The sequence below is a fragment of the Danio rerio genome, chromosome 23, assembly GCF_049306965.1.
Source record: "Danio rerio strain Tuebingen ecotype United States chromosome 23, GRCz12tu, whole genome shotgun sequence".
Classification (NCBI taxonomy): Eukaryota; Metazoa; Chordata; class Actinopteri; order Cypriniformes; family Danionidae; genus Danio; species Danio rerio.
The window spans coordinates 27073973-27096556 of NC_133198.1; the positions used below are offsets into that span (position 1 = coordinate 27073973).

General features: G+C 37.2%; 1 protein-coding gene and 1 long non-coding RNA gene across 4 annotated transcripts in view; one reads left to right on the plus strand and one right to left on the minus strand.

Annotated features, from left to right (window-relative positions):
* The first annotated feature begins 304 nt into the window (after positions 1–304).
* LOC141380492 (uncharacterized) overlaps positions 305–22584 on the plus strand; it is a 43445-nt gene continuing 21165 nt past the window's right edge. The window contains exons 1-4 of one of the 3 annotated variants that reach the window (XR_012398526.1): positions 306–561; positions 4349–4466; positions 14799–14978; positions 16688–16729. This is a non-coding gene — a long non-coding RNA (uncharacterized lncRNA). Of the gene's footprint in view, positions 562–4348; positions 4467–14798; positions 14979–15077; positions 16336–16687; positions 16730–22584 lie in introns of those variants that run through there. The other 2 variants (XR_012398525.1, XR_012398527.1) reach the window with 2 other exon arrangements.
* The window catches only part of arhgef19 (Rho guanine nucleotide exchange factor (GEF) 19), a 29453-nt gene continuing 11482 nt past the window's right edge, over positions 4614–22584 (minus strand). The window contains exons 3-17 of the mRNA XM_005162208.6: positions 14769–15417; positions 13891–14412; positions 13615–13747; positions 13451–13530; positions 13117–13355; positions 12862–13022; positions 12583–12735; positions 12342–12471; positions 12176–12250; positions 11996–12085; positions 11518–11681; positions 10403–10561; positions 10192–10271; positions 7069–7173; positions 4614–6985 (exon numbers count right to left, since the gene is read on the minus strand). Of these exons, the coding sequence (XP_005162265.1) occupies positions 6828–6985; positions 7069–7173; positions 10192–10271; positions 10403–10561; positions 11518–11681; positions 11996–12085; positions 12176–12250; positions 12342–12471; positions 12583–12735; positions 12862–13022; positions 13117–13355; positions 13451–13530; positions 13615–13747; positions 13891–14412; positions 14769–15396 (2877 nt within the window). The 5' untranslated portion in view covers positions 15397–15417 and the 3' untranslated portion in view covers positions 4614–6827. The remainder of the gene's footprint in view (positions 6986–7068; positions 7174–10191; positions 10272–10402; positions 10562–11517; positions 11682–11995; positions 12086–12175; positions 12251–12341; positions 12472–12582; positions 12736–12861; positions 13023–13116; positions 13356–13450; positions 13531–13614; positions 13748–13890; positions 14413–14768; positions 15418–22584) is intronic.

The window sequence follows — 22584 nt, forward strand, 5'->3', positions numbered from 1 at the left end:
AAAACTTGCTGGATAAGGTGGCCGTTCATTCTGCTGTGGCGACCCCGGATTAATAATGGGACTAAGCCGACAAGAAAATGAATGAATGAATATATTGATTTCAGTTGCTTTTTTTTTTGTAAAAAATTTTTAAAAAGTATGGGATTATTAAATTTTGTTGTTTGGTGTTTCATAAATTCCACATATAGGCTTGCATACAACAAAAATTAATTCATTTACTCATTTTCTTTTTTGCTTAGTCCCTTAATCAGGGGTCACCACAGCGGAATAATTACCACTTTATCCATATGTTTTATGCGGATGCCCTTCCAGCCGCGACCCTTTACTGGGAAAACAACAAGAATTGGTCAAATTAATTCGATATAAGTTTAAATGCATGCTTAGATAAGAAAAGAAAAAAACATAAATAAAACAAAGACTTAAAACACTGACAATTTATGACACAGCAGCCAGTAATGAGGTTTAATCTATAACCCATGTCGACACGAGTGGATGTGTCAGGTGGCTGTAAACATTTTCCCGGGTCTACCGTAAAGATGGCGTCCACAGCGATAGGCTACAGTGAGTTTCTTTTCAACTTGCATACACTTATTTAATTGCGGTTTACACAAGTCAGTTTCGGTGGAAGACTTTAATATAGTTGTTTTAACTTCTGAAACTTAAAAGGAACTATGAACTGATGCTACTAAAGCAGGGGAACAGTGACTTTTTAACCACGTAATAGTTTCATGATAGGTTCAAGCTTGACCAGTCAACAAGACAAAATTATACTAAATAGACTAAGACCGAAACTAACCAATGCTGCGCAGCCTAAGAAAAACAAAATAATAATTTAGAGAAAGCCATTCGCTTGAATTCGAAACCTGAGACAATGTATTTTGTAGCTTTAATTGCTTGTGTGATCAACATGAATAATATTTCTGAAACATAAATAAATAAGCATAAAAATGTGACACAATCAAGAACATTTGTTTACTTGACCTACTACATTTGACTTATTCTCTTTTAACGATATAAGCCGTTAACGTTATACTACTGACAAACAGTACAATGAAAGAAAAAATAATCCAAATGGGGTGTGACGTGAAGAGTAATGTTTGTAGTGGCAGGTTTCTGTCAGCAGAGGGCAGTGGTGTTACGTGTTAACAAGCAAAAAAGAATGGAAATAAAATAAGGATTTTATGTTAAGGAAGCTAAAAAAAGAATATATATTTAAGGAAAACATTTGTTGAATGTAACAGTTCCTGCATTTATATATTACTGTATGTAATGAAATAAAATAAACCATAAGCAATAAGCATTTACAAAAGCTAGATTCAAAGAATAATGTAGATAAAACTTCAAGATCACCCCAGGTGAGACTTAAACTTTCAGCCTTTTGATTTCCAGCCAAAATGTTTTACCAACTCCAGACAGCTTTGGTGTTTGTCCAAACAGGCGTACCAACATACAGCTGGTATACTTCAAAAAGACAGATTCATATTAAAAAGGGTAGATGTGTGATATTCCAGACATGCAATCTAAAGACAGATGAATAATGAGCTTTTACCCCAAAATGCCCCTTAAAGGGACAGTCCATCCAAACAAAATTAAAAATTATGTCATTATTTGCTCTTTCTTTACTTCCTCTAAACATGTTTTTCTGAACACAAAGAACTACGACTTATGGGGGAAAACAGCCATTGACTTTATATATTAATTTTGTACTGAATAGAATAAAGAAATTGATAAAAAGGAAATGATAATCAACATTTTGTTTGGAGTGACTTGAATTTTTATTTTATTTTATTTTTTTAATCTTAAAAGCACATTGTTAATCTTATTGTCTGTGATTAAGCAGATTCAATAAGTTAGTTGTGTTCTGGCATTGCACATACATGCATTTTTGTGTGTTAAATGTATAATTCACCTCAGTAATGAACATTTATTCACTATTTACTCACCCTTAAATGGTTACAAACCTTGTTTTGTTTTTTTTGTCTGTTTATCACAAAAGAAATAATTTTGGAAGTCAGTGGTTACCAGTTTCTAACATTCTTCAAAATATCTTCTGTTGTGTTCAACAGACTAAACAATTAAAACGGGTTTGTGAAAAGGGAAGGGTGAGTAAATATGACAATTTTCAGTTGTGGGTAAACTATCCCTTTTACAGTTTTTCTCAGACGCGTTGGTGCATTTCTCACAACACTATTTACATTTGTACAACAGTTAATGCAGACTGCAAAACCTAGCTGATAACCTGCAAAAGCGCGTCACTTGCTCAAAATAGATAGTTCATTCCTCAAAAGGAAGTATTCATGTCAATGAAAGTGTCAATGTCATCAAAATGAAAAGTCCTGACACCATTGTTTATGAACAAGATAGTCAAATGGCTTAGTCCTGTTTTCATTATGACAGTTTACTTTGTACAATTTTTCAATGCAAAAAAAGTCACTTGCTGACACTTGCTGAAAATGCTCAAGACAGCACTATATACTATTTGCACAGCCATTTGAACACTACAGTAAAGTTAGACATCACTGCATTTAGTGAGGTATCTGAGTACAAGACAATAAATATGTATGTTTCACATTTTGACTGCACATGCTCTTTACAATGCTAATTTATTCACAGCATTGTGCAAAATAATAAATACACACTTATTTACAACAAACATAAACTTCCTCTGGGTAGAGCTGAGCACAACTGTAAACAATATTGCAGTACATATTGGAACTGAACCTACAACATACACAGGTCTGTAAATCATTCATCAAATTGTTCAACTTTGAAGACATTTTCAGGAAAATAAGATTTAATTTTATTAAATAAAATTTGCCAGACAGATTTTGACAACTAGTTCAACATTTGTGTATGTAATGACTCAAGTAATGAAACAAGGACTATTGGTTTTATATGGAATGACTATTCAGCATTTACAAGTTTAGTTCATTTTGACTGACATGACATAAGCAGATGATAATGTTATAAAACAGCAGAGAGTTGTATGAAAGCAATTGATGCATGTCCAAACGCATTTGCAATGTGTTGGAGAAATGAGAAACTGCTACTAGGATTTGCACAAATGACCAATTGTTTTGAGAAATGCATTACCTGTTGTGCAAATGTAAATAGTGTTGTGAGAAATGCACCAAAGCGACTGAGAAAAACTGTAAGTAAGGGCACAAATTCTAATACACTGATTAATCCATAGGCCCACATGAAATCTGCAGCCTCTAAATTCTGAAGATTTTTTGCCCATCATTGAGTCTATATATTTACTTAAATGTGTAAACCTTTATTTTTTAGGGAAATAATATTCTCTGTCTTTTAGTAGATATATTAGATGGCATACTTTGTTTACCAAACTAATGGTTCTAATTGGATTTGCATTGTAATATATATACTCACACACACACACACACACACACACACACACACACATATATATATATATATATATATATATATATATATATATATATATATATATATATATATATATATATAAATTTTAACTTTTATATGTTTTAGTTACTATACTCTCTGAATCATTGCACAGAACTCCACAGATTTTTTTTTTTTTTTTACAAAATTCTGCACAGAAATAGCAAAACCATAAACAATGTCTCTATCTTTATCACTTTATGACTGTATATCACTCTTCTTTCCCTACCAAACTGTATTTTTTGATCCATATTTCCCAACAAAATTAAGTTCCAAGCATTTTACAAAAAAATAATAAATTTTACAATTAAAAAATGTTATGACTAAAGCAGGAATCCTGGGTAGGCTTTCAGCTGAAATTCTAATCAGTTTGTAATGATTGTCATTTTCTGGTAAGATTTTTAAAATATGAATTTATATTTTTTTATATTTTAATATATTAATTTATATACATTTTATTTATATAATATTTTATAGTCAGTCTGTTTTGAATCTTGTTTTGTTGTCAGCTGTGTATAAATGAATTTATTAGAGCATGAATGAGAAAACTGATTGGGAATTTTGAACAACGTGTTCGTTGCATGCATTTTGTGTGAAAGCAATGAAAAATGATTCACAGAAGACTCCTGTTGAACTTGTGGCTTCAGTACTGCACGTTGCTTGTTAGCGGTTGAAAAAAAAACGTAAAGAGACTAAATAAATGCATTCCTTTATTATTTACAGATTTATTATTCATCACCAATCACTGCTGCAAACTTAGAGCAGGAAAAACTGCATGGATGAGTTTTTGTATATACAGAGGATTATATAAAATGAATGCAATAAATTTTTGACTGAGACAAATGGCTTTAATTAGAAATGCATTCCTGGGCCTCTGCAGTCCGTCTCTTATCTGTCTCTAACTGCAACTTCTTTTCTGCAGCCTTTCAGCTCTGATTTACAGCAGTTGGAAACCATTCAAGCTTCTCAGAACAGCTGTGACAAAGAAACTATTCTGTTTACCTGCTACCCGGCTGCTTTATTGCCCCATAGGATATGAGGTGAGCCTGGAATGAAACTGATGTTTATGAGCCATGCTTTGTCGTAGCTGTGTGCATGCGTGGCTGGGAATCCTGGTTACAGTAAGGTTAACTTTATACACAACTTTTTGCTGTCATTGTATTTGTCTCAAATCAGACACACAAAACTGTTAGAATATATGCATTTATTTATTTACAGAGTCACTATAATTGATAATGTTTCAAATGGAATTTAACATGCTTAGGATATCAGAATTCCACAAAGAAATTGCCCAAATAAAATCTGCATTACCAAAACATCAAATACACAAACAGCAGAATCACTGATATAAATAACGGTCATCATTTGAAGTACTCCTCCTGTTATTATGCCAACACTATTCATTATTATTAAGTAAAGATAATCTACAGAGGACTAGTGGCATAAGCTAAAATTAATGTTGCAACATCATTTAAAAAGACCAAAATTTGGTTCCAATATTCCACTATTTAAAGCGAATGTTCAGCTTTTTATTGTGCGGCTGTTTAGTGAATCTACTAATAACAAGAAATCTCACTTTATATACTATCCGAGCAGCTAGATAGAAGAGAGCGAGGTCCTAATAAAATACTTGAGAGTCAAATGGCTGCTGTAGCACCTAAACCATTTACTGTAAATTGCATCTTGTTATTTTGCTAAACATTTTAGCAGCTGACAGATTGTGTCCACCCACATGATGATCCTTGGACAGCTGTATTTTGAGCAGCGTGCATCTGTCAGAAAGCACAGCGCCGTATGCTACATGCGGTAACAACACTTGCAGTTTTGGTGGAAGCGAAGGTTAGAAAGAAACCTTGAAGAGCTACTTAAAACCTGAAGTGCAAAATATCATGGAGGACAGACAATAATTGATTAATATGAAAATACAAAATTCATTCAATTTCCTTTGGCTTATTCCCTATATTTATGAGGGGTCTCCACCGAGAAACGAACCACCAACTATTCCAGTATATGTTTTTCAAAGCGGATGCCCTTCCAGGTGCAACCCAGTACTGGGAAGCACTCTTACACACTCTCATTCACACACACACACACACACACACTCATACACTACAGCCAATTTAGTTAATCCAATTCACCTAGAAACCTTTTTCTTGGAATGCAAAATTACCCATTATGTTTTGCGAGTATGCATAAGCAGGATGCTTCGAACTTCGGCAGCTTGATGCGTATAAAGAGTTACATTTTGACAGCTTTGAAATAATAGTTTTAATCTATTTTTACTTGCCTTTAAAGTTTTTGAACTAATACTGCTGTCGGTCAGCACCACCTCCTGGATCTTATGGGATGAAAAACAACTGCTGCAGGGCATTTTCCCCTCATTGTCAGACGGCATCTTCTGCCTTTAAAATGGAGCCTCGTCATCACTAAAGTGATAATTTTCTCTTTTTTTTTCAAATATATAACCAACCCAAACAAATGTAATTCACCAAAATGTTTGATGTACTTACTGTTCCACAAAACATTGACTGAAAGGGTCACAAAGTAAAAAAAGTGGCATTTTGAAATTGCAGAAAAGCATACAGTACACTGGTAAAAACTACCAACTAACTAAATAAAAAATAAACAGCTCCCAATTATAATCAACATGCAAATCAGCCAGAATAGTATCAGTAACACTTTTATTTGTAATTTTTTGATTTTGCATACCTGTTAAGTTTCATGCCAGTAATTTGGCTTTCAGTGACGTATTGCGTGTGATGTGTGTGTGCATCAAAGAGCCGCAGAGTACATGTTATAACAGCTGCCAGGTCAGGAACACTGACGTTATATTTCAACTTTTATTCTGATGGCAGATAATGAATTAGTAGAATGTTTTCTCTCACTTCAACCGCAATTTGAAAGCATAACAGCTTTCAAAGTCTTTCTTTCAAAAGTAGTTGAGTTTTGCATCACAAAAACACTGCGTAAGCCACTCAAAACAGTATTGAACCCCAGTTGAGAAAAGCTGCTCTCGCTGTTGACAATTCTAAACGGAGGTTCGAAGCATCCTACCAGAAGACGCTGATCATATGGCAACACCCCCGACTCAATAACTAAATAAATATGATTAACTTCTAATAGTAAATCTCTGTAAACCAATTTATGCAGTTTTATTTTCAACATAAATCAATCATTGATTTTATTTTATGTGGCACTTTTAGTCCTCCATTGATGCAATGCATAGTTTTAATAATCCTATCTTCAGTACATTTTAGATGATTACAGTAAACCATACTAAAGCTAAAATGTCAGCCATGAAAATGTTGAATATGCCCACAAATTGCAATACGTACTGATCCATCCTGGTTTGGGAAAGCAGATGATGTGTAAAGTAAAACAATGTCCCATACTTTAAGGTCTCAGAGAGTCTCTCCCTCTAATTTCTGTGAGACACACTTGATGCGAATGTTTTCACGGAGGTTTCGCAAACGAGCACTGCGGCTTGTGATCTCCTCCACGTACGTTTTAGGGAACCAGCCCCTCTCTCCATCCGACAACCGAATCCCCTCTACCCACCCTGTAAATCGAAATCATTAAAACGTCATGTTCTGGGCAGAAATAATGTTTAATAGCCAGGAGAAGGGAAATGATTTTCCTCACCATCACTTGTAATTGTTACAGCTTGAAGGATGTCTGCCTTCTCCAGCGTTAACTCATCATGCTCTTGAGCCTGGTAGCTCCTGATACACTGGACCTGAGATAGATCTGTGGAGACACATGCAGAGAAATATTAAACAAATACTCCAAACAAATATGAAAACTCTTATCATTTGCTATAAAGGCCCTATAGCCACTTCAAAATGTGACCCTTGACCAAGCCAGCCTTATGCTGCACAGGTATATTTTAGGCCACAATCAAAATGCCAAAAATCTTTAGAACATTTAGTGAAATATTTTTCAAAGGTGCAACAATATCAAACCACAAGCAAAAATTTAAATTCTTTTACAGAACTTATTTAACACCAATACATCTTAATAAGATATTTCCCAATGTTTATCAATGTTGTTTTAAATGCAAATTCAATGTTGGTACTGTGATGCATGTATTCTGGGACTGTGACATGATTAAGACATACTGGAAAGAAAATCACAATATTAATTCAGAAGATTATTGGTAAACCTTTTGCCCTACCTGGTTATTTATTTGTGAATTATAAAACTGCTCTACACCTTAGTTATGGACTACAATCTGTTACACTTTCCTGCATATCTAGCAAGAAAATGTATTCTTCTGTTGTGGTCCTCTCCTAACAATCCTTCAGTCAATATGTGGATAAATAAGATTGCCATTTTCTTACCCTTAAAAAAAACTGACTTATATTTTGCCTCAGAAGTCTGATGATTTCTGGCTATCTGAAATCTTCTATAGGAGTTGTTGGAGAATGTATCTTAAAAGACTATTTAAGTTCTATTTAATTATTTATTGTTAATTTTACCCTTCACAAAAGACTTGAATTACTAGCCAATTGATGCTTGTATAATACAGTGCATCCAGAAAATATTCATAGCTCTTTACTTTTTCCACATTTTTTTATGCAACAACCTTAATACAAAATGGATTAAATAAATTTATTTCCTCAAATATCATCAGTCTTTGCTGTGAAGCTCTAAATTGAGCTCTGGTACATTCTGTTGTCACAAGGCCAGGGAAGGTTACAGAAAAAGTTCTACTGCTCTGAAAGTTCCAGTGAGCACAGTGGCCTCCATCATCCATAAGTGGAAGATGTTTGGAACCACCAGGACTCTTCCTAGAGCTGGCCGGCCATCTAAACTGAGTGATCGGGGGAAAAGGACCTTAGTCAGGGAGGTGATCAATAACCCGATGGTCACTCTGTCTGAGCTCTAGCGTTCTTCTGTGGAGAGAGGAGAACCTTGCAGAAGGACAACTATCTGTGCAGCAATCTACCAATGAGGCCAGACGGAAGACACTCCTTGCTTGGAATTTGCCAAAAGGCATCTGAAGGACTCTCAGACCATAAGAAACAAAATTTTCTGGTCTGATGAGACTAAAATTGAACTCTTGGGAGTGAATGCCAGGCGTTACGTTTGGAGAAAACCAGGGACCGCTCATCACCAGGTTAATACCATCCCTACAGTGAAGTATGGTGGTGGCAGCATCGGGCTGAGGGGATGTTTTTCAGCAGCAGGACAAGGAAGACTAGTCAGGATAGAGGGAAGGATGAATGCAGCAATGTACAGAGACATCCTGAATGAAAACCTGCTTCAGAGTGCTCTTGACCTCAGACTGGGGCGATGGATTATTTTCCAGCAGGATAATGACCCAAAGCACACTGCCAAAATATCAATGGTGTGGCTTCACAACAACTCGGTGAATATCCCTGAGCGGCCCAGCCAGAGCCTAGACCTAAATCTTATTGAACATCTCTGGAGAGATCTAAAAATGGCTGTACATCGTCGCTTCCCATCCAACCTGATAGAGCTTTAGAGGTACTGCAAAGAGGAATGGGCAAAAATTCCCAAAGACAGGTGTGCCAAGCTTGTGGCATCATATTTAAAAAGACTTAAGGCTGCAATTGCTGCCAAATGTGCATCAACAAAGTATTGAGCAAAAGCTGTGAATAGTTATGTACATGTGATTTCTTAGGTTTTTTATTTTTAATAAATTTGCAACAATTTCAAAAAATCTTTTTTTTCACAATGTCATTATGGGGTATTGTGTGTAGAATTGTGAGGAAATAAATTAATTAAATCTATTTTGGAACAAGGCTGTAACATAAAAAATGTGGAAAAAGTAAAGCGCTATGAAAACTTTCCGGATGCACTCTAGATCGCTATATTATTTCATATGATGTTCTGAGACACCTATACCACTGTTCCGTCATTGTAAATCTTTAAATAATGTTCAATAGTTGTGTTTAAAAAAATAAAATTAAATAAAATTTAAAAAAATAATAAATCGAATATTTAATGTTAAGTATTCATGTTTAAGATATTTTGTAAATGTCCTATTGAAAATAAATCAAAATGTAATTTTTTATTAGCAATATACATTGCTAAAAGCTAAATTTAAACAATCTTAAAGGCAGTTTTTATAGTATTAAGATGTTTTCTTGAACCCTCAGATTTTAGATATTCAAATAGTTGAATATTAGGCAAATACATTTCAACCTAACAAACCAAACATTGATGGAAAGCTTATTTATTCAGCTTGTTTAATTTATTGTATAAATATCAATTTCCAATTTGTAACACTCTTATGACTTGTTCTAGTATCCAGTATCACAAATGTATGTGGTTTTCCTGTCAGTAAATTAACAGCAAGTTATAATTTTTCATCTATCCCCTAAAAAACATAGTTCACCACAAAATTGTCAGTCATTGTTTACTTTGCTAAACCTGTATGCTATTACTTTTCTGTAAAACACAGATTTTTTTTTCATTGTATTGTGTATTGAATTCATCCATCTTTACAGAATAAATAGTCATAAAGCTTTGGTAGTACATGAGGTTGAGTAAATGATGAGACAGTATTTCCATTTTTGGGTGAACTATTTTCCTTAGAGTTTTATTTGAGGTACTTAGTTTCCAAGTAAACAGGATATTCTTGAACAGAACTGTGTATTCTACTTTGTTTTCAATGTTATGCCAGTTAAATAACTAATGACTTTACAGGCAAAACAGACCCTTTTAAAGACTGTAGCCAGACTTTTGACTATCACTATAAAGTATCTGGACTATCTTCTACACAGAGAAATTACATACCATCATTCTCATTGGTCTGCTCTATAGCTGTCGTTGGATCGGAGGGAAACATGGCTGTGATCCACCTCTGTTTGCTGCTCCTACAGTACATATAAAACAAAATGTTCTTGACGTGTGTCCTGTGAAGACATTTTCTCGGAAAACTCAGATCTATTTGTCATTTGACAGGATTTTGGATGTTCAAATTTGTGAATGATGTGAATGTCCTCACTCTGTGGGTGATTTGAGCAGAATTTGGTGTTTTAGCTGTTGCCCCTCACATAACTGCAGATAGAAGATGAAGCCTGAGATTCCCTGAAGTTTCTGGCTTAGGTCTTTCACCTTGAGGTCTTCAATTTTTGCATGTACGAACACCATGAACTTCCACGACCTGTGACGGAAAAGAAGGGGATTTTATAGATAACTAGATATAGATTAAGTAATTATAGATTGAGTTTTCAATACCTGGTTTGGCTTCATGATTTTTATAGTACATTGGACATTGAAGAACACCTTTGCTAGTTTTCTAGTACACTACCTGACAACAAATAATTACTTGACTTCTAGTTGATTATTATGTATCAGAAATGGCTTATATGAAAGGCATTTTACCAAAAGAAAATATGATCATGCCTTGATTTTTAATTATTTAATTAGGACAGTAAGGTCAGAATTTGCTTTGACAAAAGTCTTGTCAGTTAACAGAAATAATGTACAGTATAGAATATGAAGTCATTATGCTGTTGAAAAATAATGAATATTGTGTATGACTCCCATGAGTTGGATGACTACATCCATACATCTTTTCAGTGACTCAAATAACTTATTAATAAAGTCATCTGGAATGGCAAAGAAAGCTTTTTTGCAGGACTCCTAGAGTTCATCAAGATTCTTTGGATTAATTTTTAATGCCTCCTCCTCCGTCTTACCCCAGACTTTTTCAATAATGTTCATGCCTGGCGACTGGCATGGCCATTCCTGGAGCACTTTGACTTTCTTTGCTTTCATGAACTTTGATGTGGAAGCTGAAGTATGAAGGCTGTTGATGTTGCCATCTCTCACACGCCCCCATACTAAATGTAACCCCAAATCATTTTCCTTCACCAAACTTGACTGATTTCTGTGAGAATCTTGGGTCCATGTGGGTTTCAATAGGTCTTCTCCAGTATTTGTGATGATTGGGATGCAGTTCAACAGATGATTCATTGGAAAAAATCTATTTTCTGCCACTTTTCCAAATGATCAATTAAAAGTCAAGTTATTATTTGTTGCTCCTACAACTGAGATCAAGAAAATACTTTTGTTAGGTAGTGCATTTTATCGGCCCCATTTTCAAATAAGACTTACTCCTTCCTTCGGGAAAGTAGAAGACAGTCATTAAACAGGTGCAGGTACACTGGCCGGGTGGTAAGCTTAAACTTAGATCCAGATATACTCAAATTCTGTGTGTCTACTTCTAGCAGTTCACCATGTTTGACCAGCCAGCGAGACTGAGAGATGAGAGGGAAAATCTAAAATGAGAGAAAACAAATATTGACTAACTTGTCATTTTAAACCACGATAAAGAGAATATTTTAAGTGTTGTGCCTATTCAACATGTTTTTAAAACTTTTAAAAAGTTATAGCAGACCATTTTAGACCCTTAAATTGAGATGCTTATTTAATAACACTTCAGTTTTCAAAGGAATTGAGTGGCCAAAAAGAACTTTCTGAAAGGTACAAAGTGAGGCAGGACTTTCACTGGCTTGTCAGCAAATAAATTTATAACTGGTGCATGTCACCCTTGCATGATACACAGTAGGTTAAGCAATGTTTGATATTATACCTTGCCCTCAAAGTGAATTTTCTTGTTTAGGTGAATTAGTTCTTCCATTCTCTTCATGGACTGGACACTGGAGTTACATTCCTTTATAATCTAGTGCAGCAGAACACATTTTCATTTTTTTATGGTAATTTAAAACAATGTTTGTGACCGTTTCTTTCTTTCTTCAACTGCTTTTCAGACCTTTTTGAGCTCATTAAGTGCTTTGGTGGCAGTGTCCTCATCTCGTGACCCAGGCGTTGTTCTCTTTAAGATATTCTATTTAAGGAAACACAGCTCATTAGCACAGGAAAATAACAAGGGATACAGATAACTGTCACTATCGCATTGGACATGCATGATGAAATACCTCCACTAGCATTTTGAGGCGTGTGATTCTTTGAAAAGGAAGAATGAGAAATGATGTAAGAGGCAGCCTCTGGCATATTGGGTCCTCTTCCAGGCGGGCAAGGATCCCAGGGAACCGGGCATTCTCTTGCCTAAGAAAACACCACAAAGAAAATTTAAGAACTGCTTAAACATGGCAACATTTGCAATATGCACATTGTTATGCTTGTTAGAGCACTGTTGTACAGTCAGAAATGGTTTACAGTAGTCGCTGATAGGTCTGTTCCTGGTAGGCCTGATTGGTGACATAAGGCAGATAAACCCTCCTCAGTGCAGGACAGTGGTCAAGGACAATGTCACACACGTCGAACCGTAAAATGTCTCCTTCTAACCTACGCTCCAAATCTTGAAGGAACCTAAAAACATAAAGTAAATTTAACAAGAGACAGAAAGAAACAGGCATTGCAATGAAGCACATCTCAGAAGTTAGCATACACTTTCAAAAATATCAACAATTGTAATTACTTTTCATATATATTCACCTCTCACTGACTTCTTTCACGTCAGGCAGTTTGGAGAAGAGCCACTGCCTCTCCTGTGTCCCAAGACACTCGCATAGCTCAGAAGACATCATAAAATGGTCAACTGCAATAGACAAGCTCCGTATGTATGAGGCCTCTGATGTCACCAACTCAAACTTTGCCTGAAAGGGAAAAAAAGTCAAGATGTAACTTTTTAGCAAAATGTGCTGGTTGATGAAACTCTAAATCAAATCAAATTTCTGAGTGTGGACTCACCTCCTGTAGTTTACGCTCTTCATTGCTGAAATTGTCAAGTTGTCCACTTGATCGAACATCAGGAATATCTTGCCATAAGGAAAAGGCCGAGCCTCGTGATGAGCGGAATGAGCTGGATGGGGAGAGGTTTCCAGGAGACACAGACTCCCCTCTTTCTTCATCGGTTCCTGGCTCTGCCCCTTGTTGCCTCTGTATCTCCCTGTTGATGGCAACGTCACTGTATTCCTGATACAAAATCACTGAGAGGGAAAGAGAAAACTGATAATTGATACACAAATACAATAATAGTAATTAGTAGTAGTAGTAGTATTAAATAAGTGTGTTTATGACTTACAGCTTGGCAAGAAACGCGAAAGACGTTTAGAGTTACTGGGAGGGCTGCCTCCATCCTCATCAACAGAAACTTTTCTCATTCTGAGAAGAAACCGTAGAATACATTTTAACACATCATATTCTAATTACTGGTTTCTGTTGGTGCTTGCTGAGTTTTAGGGCCACCTTTGCTTAGAGCTCCTTCGGTGCAGTGGCTGATTACTGTCAGCAGAGGGCAGTGGTGGTGCAGACCCCACCGGACTATGTGGTCCACTGTCACTTGATCCCCCTGAGAAGCGATGTCTGGAGTTGGGTTTGTCTACAAACAGACAAGGGAGGAAGAAGGTATACAAAAGGAACTTATCTGAAAATACTGCACCAAAGTGTGAAAATGACATCACTGCACAAGACTTTCACAATAAAGGCTTTCATTAGGTTAATCAGTCCTGATGAGTCACTTACAGTCTGAGCTGAGGTTTCCAGACAGGTGGCGTTCCCGGGAGGCCACGCGAGCAGAGAGAGACTTGCCCAGCTTAAGTGTAAAGGAGTTTTTCCTCTGAGAGAGTTGAAGGCGAGAGATGAGCTCAGAAGCAGAGAAGCGCCGGCGCTCATTGTCTACTGAACGAGAACGGGACAGAGGCATCGAGGTGCCACTGTTGAGGGGAGGGCCTTGCAAAGTTCCACAATCCTCCAGGCCTAACCTCTGCCTCCCCTCGTCATTTACACCCTCTTGGCATCTGGCACCCTCCTGAAGGGGATTTAAGAAAGGTTTTGGAGAGTTTGGTATGGCAAAAAGAGAGAGGTCTTCGTCTAAGCCTGGAAGGGGGCTGGAAGTCTGGGATGTGGGTATGGTAGATCCCACCATGCCAAGCCCTCCTTCTACGAATGACTCAAAGGATGCTGGAAGCAGATAATCACACTCTACACCTGGGCTGCTGGGAGACGCTTCTAGAGTGTCAGGAGAATACACCCTCATCTTACGCCCTATTAATGACAAAAATGTTAAATTAAATTTGTTAGACTCCTTTGTAGTTTTAACACAGTCACTGTAGCACAGTAGTTAAAACTTTGTTCCTGTAGTTCTTTCAGCAGTTCAAGGTTTTTGACATATCCCTAATCTAAGCCATTTTATTCAGTCACAGTATTCATTAGTAGAGCAGACTCTTGGTACAGGGTTAAAGAATTACTGTCATTGTGTACCTCACTAAGCAGCATAAAGTATTCGAAAGTTTGCATAGTTTCAAGAACTAACAAATTTGACACTATGACGCTATTTGTGGTTGTAAAGCTGGAATTTAGGACCAGTATGCTAAGACTTAGTTAAACGTGAAGGCACTTACTTATAGACTTCTCTTTTATTGATCCCAAAGAGGTGCGTCTTTGAGGGCGAAATGGGTCTGGACCCTCTAAAGGGGAAGAGGGGGAGCTTAGCTGCTGAGACTCCAAAGAGTTCCTGTCTCCAGGTGCATATATAGGGGACAAAGGCAGAAATAAATTCCGAGGATTGAGACCCTTAACTCCTGAATCAGGATTTTCATGAACTGTCTCAGGTAAGCCAGTAATGTATGTCCATGACTGTTCCTGAACCACTTCCACATTATTGATATCCTCTGTCAAATAATCGTCTAGTGCTCTGTCTGTACTCTCAGTCTTGGCAAAGTCAGATGGACTCCTTCCATTGCATCTGAGAGGCTTGGAGCAAAGAGAGGAACTACAGTTTTCTGATGTGCATGATTGGAAACCATTAACACTTTGCTCTTGAAGGTCAATGAAGGCCAATGTCTCTTGCTGACACACAGCAATGTGTTGGTGCTGCCGCAGGAGAGGCCTTCCTTCCCGAGAATCGCTCAGTGCCTGGGTCTCAACTGAGCCTGGGAACCACATGTCAGAGCTCTCGCCTCTGCAATGGAACGCTTGGAGGTGAGGCTGGAAATCAAGAAGAGGAGAGATTCCATAGCCAGGAAGCATGTCTCAGATGGCACATGGGTACTGCAAAACAATTGAGAAACAAAGAAACCAGAAACAATATTAGATATTATAGCGCATCTTTATTTTGAGTACAAAGGAAAATAAATTGAGCACAAAGGAGTGGATTCCACTGTCTCATTTTTATTAATATTGTGCCAGCACATATATATGTACAGTAAAGCTTGGCTCATCTTGGCGCAGTTCTTTGGTTTTGGTCCTCCACTGGGTAAAGTTAAGTCTGACTGAACAGGCTCTGCTCTTCCCCCATGACAGACTTGGCTTAGTCGCTGCCGCTGCGTCTTCCTGTTCTAATTAAAGAGCACAGCATGCAGTCCTCATCCCCTATACTTATCTACATCATTTACAGCTGGATCCCTTTCTCGAAACTGCTTCAGTCATGCAGCTTTAGGATGAAGATGTCAAGTCAGTCACATGAGGACACTCCAATCAGTCCAAAAATGATAATGGGCAAGTGTCTAGTCTTGCTAACAGCCTATACCTGAGATGGAATGCTTTATAAAAAAGACCCCGACTAAGAGGGTCATCTTAGAAGATTTTTTTTCGTACATATTTCCCATGTTTCCAAACAGCTCTCTGTTTACCCAAACAAATCTGGGTCATGGGAGAAGCAATGCTTATTAGTATTCAGTGTCTTGCCCTGAGGGACAGGCAAGCTTGAGATAGCTTGCGCTATGACATTTCTTGGGCTATTAAAGCGATGAAGGCTAAGCAAACTGTCAGTGCTTATGACCCACATCTGCCTTATTCGCTGACCCATGAAATAAAAAGAGATGTTTTCTAAACTTGAAGATCAAATCCATCCAAAGGTGCTGGTTTAGTTGCCCCTAAGTGCCTTAAACTACCTTGTGTGCAGTTAGGGCATCTGTTTGTCATAAAGCAGTTAATAAAAAGGCAAAACTAAATAAACTATTGTTAATGTTATGATGCTGAAATATCTATTGAAAATATTTGTACCCTCACACAATATCCTTTGTCCATATATTTTTTGAGAAAACACAAAGGAACTCAAGCTCCCCCCATCTCAGTTTCTCTTTGAAAGCTGAATGTACACACAGCTAAATCCAACTGCACGATTCAACATGATCCACAACCAAACATATTCACACACACGCATGTTAAGGCTCAGGTAACACACAATATGACCTTCAGTCCTGATAAAAACTTTGCCCACATCTCTACAACAAACACACTGCACAACTAAACCCTAAAACACACTGCACAAATGGTTACCTGTTCTCTACTTCAAACAAAGGTCTCTTTATTTCTCTAGATGGGGAATGCTGTTAGGTGCACAGGAGATGTGAGATTTAAGGTACGAATCTGGATTTCTTTTGCACACACAGAAATAAATTACTTGATGTTCTCTTTATATACATATCAAAATCTCAATTACTTTTAAGGCAATATTTTAAGCATACTCAAATTAACGTGACCTACAGCTTTTCTAGTTGAAAAATATTTTACTGTTTACAGAAATACAATGCACAACTAGCTGTAGTAACGCTATACATAGCTAAAACAAATTCACTAATATACCACATTACAATTTACACCTATTCCATACATTCAATCTGATGTTATGCCCATTATACAATTTTCAGTTAAATCCACCATGTAATTTTCAGTGTTCTCAACATGTTATTTCCTTATGTTTTGGTCTTTAGAGTACACAATCTCCCTGTAATTTTGCAGGGTTCCTGTAAGTCAGGGCGTCAACAAACTAAATGAACTGAAAACTGCTATCTTTATTGTAGCTATGATTAAAGAAACCAATACTGCCAAAGCCTATGCAGACTGTTAAAAAGTTACTCCAATAAAAAATAGTGCAACAATAACAGTAGATATTGTACATATAACAAATGTTTCAAATGACTACAGCTGTCTCTGAGCGACACAGTGGCTCAGTGGTTAGCACTCTTGCCTCACAGCAAGAAGGTTACTGGTTCGAATCCCAGAGTCAGTTGACATTTCTTTGTGGAGTTTCCATTTTCTCTCTGTGTTCGTGTGGGTTTCCTTAGAGTACTTCACTTTCTCCCACAGTCCAAAGACATGCAGTACAGGTAAATTAAATAGACTAAATTAACCATAGTGTATGCGTGATTGTGATAGTGTATGGGTGTTTTTCAGTACTGGGTTGCAGCTTGAAGGGTATCCGCTGTGTAAAACATGTTGGATAAGTAGGCGGCTCATTCCGTGACCCCTGATAAATAAAGGGTCTAAGCTAAAGGAAAATGAATGACAGATGTCTCTTAATAACATCCATAAACACTCATTTTTATAGTTGCAATGAAAACGCCAAACTTTTTTTTCCCTCTTCATTTTTTTAAAACTATTTACTTGTTTGAGCACAGGGTCTCACAGTGTGGTGTGATAGACTTCTGTTTGTATGCTATATTGCTCTGAGGACACTGACACTGCTGGTCTAATTGGCCTGTGACAGAGAGCTCATTTCCAGGGTGCATCATCATGGCATCTGTATCTCACACTCAGGAACATCAGTGGGTGGTAACAGACAAAAGATATACAGATTATTGAAAAAGAAAAAATTTGTTATTTTATAATATAGTTGGGAGACACGGGCGAGGCAGTGGCGCAGTAGGTAGTGCTTTCGCCTCACAGCAAGAAGGTCGCTGGTTCGAACCTCGGCTCAGTTGGTGTTTCTGTGTGGAGTTTGCATGTTCTCCCTACCTTTGCGTGGGTTTCCTCCGGGTGCTCCGGTTTCCCCCACATGTGGTACAGGTGAATTGGGTAGGCTAAATTGTGTGTGTGAATGTGTGTGTGGATGTTTCCCAGAGATGGGTTGCAGCTGGAAGGACATCCTCTGCGTAAAAACATATGCTGGATAAGTTGGCGGTTCATTCCGCTGTGGCGACCCCGGATTAATAAAGGGACTAAGTTGGTAGATACGGTGGCTCAGTGGTTAGCTCTGTCACCTCACAACAAGTAGGTTGCTGGTTCGAGTTACAGTTGTGTCAGTTGGCATTTCTGTGTGGAGTTTGCCCCATTTTTGCATAGGTTTACTCCGGGTGCTCCGGTTTCCCCCAAAGTCCAAAGACATTTGTTACAGGTGTATTAAATGAGCTAAATTGGTCGTAGTGTAGTGAATGGGTGTTTCCCATTACTCAAAAGAAGCTGGAAGAGCATCCGCTGTGTAAAACATATGCTGGATAAGTTGGTGGTTCATTCTGCTGTGGTGACCCCTGATGAATAAAGCTACTAAGCCGAAAGAAAATGAATAAATTAATATAACATGGTTTGTACAGGGCTACACTTGTGGTTGTCTCAGTTTTGTTACCGTTCCTTGCCCATAATCCAACTTTTTATTTTACAAACCTTTGTGTTTGTATAGCAATTGAACAGTTTGGTCCCCAGTCATTATTACCATTTGTACAATATTAAAATATATATATATATATATAAAACCCATTACGCTCATTCACATATTTCTTCTGTATGTTCACCTGTCCAGCTCTATAGCTTTTTGCCCATGCACCAAATGTTAAAAATTAAATACCGCATGTCTTTGGACTGTGGGAGAAACCGGAGCACCCAAGAGAACATGGAAAGAACATGCAATCTCCACACAAAATGCTAACTGGTCCAGCCGGGACTCGAACCAGTGACCTTCTTGTTGTGAAGCAACAGTGCTAACAACTGAGCCACCATGCTGCCGATATTTGTCAAATAAAATAATTTTTAAAATCAAAGCTTTTGACATTTTAAAAATAAGATTGCCCACCCCCGAAACAGCAAACGCATGCAAATAAGGCCTGGGATAAAGTATACTTTCTGCATGTGGTTAATTTGGCCATTATGAGCATTCAAGTAAAAAAAACTGTCATTTTAATAAAACAACAATGTTAAAATTAATTATACACACGTTTATAAAAAGTCAGGATATAATAGTTATATGAGATTGTTTTAACAAATTTATTCAATAACAGAATTGATAAACTGGTAAAACAGGGGTGTCCAAGGGATGTCCAGATCCGAACACATGATCGGAAATCGGGCCCGATCATGCAGTTTCAGACTCGACCGGAATCGCATGTTACCTTCTAATCAGAACTTGAATATTATTTTTTGACACATCCATATGCAGTGGCACAGAGTTAGACCTCTTTCTTGACACAGAAACAGCAACACGTGCAGCATGACATCACTTTATTGCAGAGACACTATTGGTTAAATGCTGGAAAAGTAGAACACAGAAGCAACTTAAAGCAGAAAGCTTGAAGTATAATAAAGTTGATGACGACAACACTGCCATAGTAGACTGTGAGATATGTAAACTTTGGATTGTCTGCCGGGTATTTTATTTTGAGGAGCTATTTGTTTTATATTTGATTTTTTTTATATTTACTGTTGCAATAAAGTCCATAAGTGAAAAATGTATGTTAATTATTACTTGATTTGTTCAGGCTACCTCACAGAAGTGCTCTGTTTGTTAACAGAGTTGCTGAAAGTTAAAATAAGGTGAATTAAAAAAAAAGGAGCATTCTGGATCTGTTTCTTTGCTCTTCTTTATTCTTTTTAATGTATTATAGAAGTAGCGGATTGGGTTTCAATATCGGTAGATACTAAAAATTAAATGACTCGGACTCAAGGACAAAAAAAACCCCTGATCAGGACATCCCTAGTCCAAACAGTTCTGCAGAGTTTAATTACAACTCTAACTAAACTGACCTGAACTAATAATGGTCCTCTGAAACTTTAAGGTAAATGTGTTCAACTCTGCAGGATGTTGGCCGTCGGGAACAAAACCGGACATCCCAACATTAAAAATATCTTCATTTGTGTTCTGAAAATAAACTAAAGTCTTATGGTTTGGGAATGACATGAGGGTGGGAGTAACGATGACAGAATGTCAGGTTGAACTGACACTTTAAATTGTGGTGGGGTGAGTGAGGACATCTGGAGGTGAAGAACACTTCTTTGTTTGTGTTTGGTGTGGGGCCTGATCCCTCAAAAGGCCTGAGGCCTTCCTCCACCTACTCCATCAAGACAGACACTGAAATCCCTTTTCATATTCACAAAGCACTGACATGCCCCTCAACCCTCTCAACACCAGCACTACAGAGAGCAGTAACAATACCTGGTTTAAGGCATTACTTTAACAATCTGAGCTTTTTCAGACCACCTTGAACCTCATGGTCTCATCCTAAAGAAAAATAAATCAGTCCATCTTTAGGACATCTGTGCACTCACCTCTTTTCAACATTAACACCTCCTGTACTAGACACACCCAGTCAAATACAGGAGCTTTATGCACACAAGCATGTAGTGCTGAGTGTGGAAACAAAGCACTGTTATTATATGCTGCAGTTCAATGTGAGAGTGCAGTTCATCTTCTGTCTGAATAATAAATTGTAGGATATTTAAGCTGATCACTTCACATTAACTAAAGTCTTCTTGAGTTTGGTTGGTCACTTACAGTTCATGTTTATCCATATATAAATGTTTTCTGTTAATTTACACACCCTGATTTACTGTACTTCACATTTTTTCTTCTTCATTAGGACTTTGCAGAAGATCTTTTATCTGAAACTGTTGTCCTTGGCAATTCATACTGTACTTAATTTTTATTTAGACTGTCAGTTTCTTCTACAGAGTGATCATTTTGCTTCATACTGTAAGACCTCAATGCACCATCGTTTTTTAAATATGTCTGTATGTTTATCGTTTCTATGTTTCTTTGACTCTCTAAAAGCTAAAATACAAACTTAGAAGTTTGAGAAGGTGGAGGTTTAAAAAATTACAACTAACAAACCCTTTTTGTTATTTAAACATTAGCTGAAACATTATTAAATAATTATATAAAAGCAATTAAAAATAACTTAGCTAATTCCTAATAAACATTTCTCATTTACATTTAAGTTGTAAAACTAAACTGATATTATCATTCATTCATTTTCCTTCGGCTTAGTCTCTATTTCAGAGGTCAGAATGAACTGCTTCCAGTAAATGTTTTACACAGCGGATACCCTTTCAGTTGCAACCCAGTTTGGGGAAACACCCATACACACTCTTTCAGACAAACACTTATACACTATGGCCAATTTAGTTTATTCAATTCACCTATACCGCATGTCTTTGGACTGTGGGAGAAATCGGAGCACCCTGAGGAAACCCACACCAACATGGAGAAAACATGCAAACTCCACACAGAAATACCAACTGGCCCAGCTGGGACTCGAATCAGCGACCTTTTTGCTGTTAGGTGACAATGCTAACCACTGAGCCACCATGTCAACCATAAGACCTTATTTTATCACAGATTATTGATCATCTTGAATGTTTTTTGCTTCTTCTTTTTTTTTACTCTTTAAGTCAGGGGTGTCCAAAATCTGGGCCGATGTTCTGGAGAGTTTAGCTTCAACTTTAATCAAACACACGTGAACCAGCTTATCAAGCTCCTAGTAGATATACTAGAAACTTCCAGGCAGGTGTGTTGAAGCAAGTTGGAGCTAAACTATGCAGGACACCTCCTTGACCGAGTTTGGATACCACTGCTTTAAGTGCTAAAATATAAACTTAGAAGTTTGAGAGAATGGCGGGTTAACACAATTTTAAACTAGCAAACCCATTTTGTTACTTGAAATCAAACATTAGCTGAAATATTATTAAATAATTATCAAAGTAACTAAAAAATAGGGGCAGCACGGTGGGACAGTGGGTAGCACTCTTGCCTCACCGCAAGAGGGTCGCTGGGTCAGATGGCATTTCTGTGTGTAGTTTGCATGTTCTCCCCTTGTTGGCGTGGGTTTCCTCCAGATGCTCCGGTTTCCCCCACAGACCAAAAACATGTGGTAAAGGTGAATTGGGTAAGCTGAATTGTCTGTAGTGTATGTGTATAGGAATGAGTGTGTATGGATGTTTCCCAGTGATGGGTTGTAGCGGGAAGGGCATCCACTGCGTAAAACATTTGCTGGATAAGTTGGCTGTACATTCCGCTGTGGCGACCCCAGATTAATAAAGGGACTAAGCTGAAAAGAAAATGAATGAATAATTAAATATTAATTTAGCTGGTTCCCAAGGAAACGTTTCTCTTTAATTTTTAAGTCGTTACATCAAAACAACACAAAATGATATAGAAATGTACTAATATTTACATAAAATAATATGAAATTAAAAGTAAAAATCATAAACTAAGAAGTATAAAATATA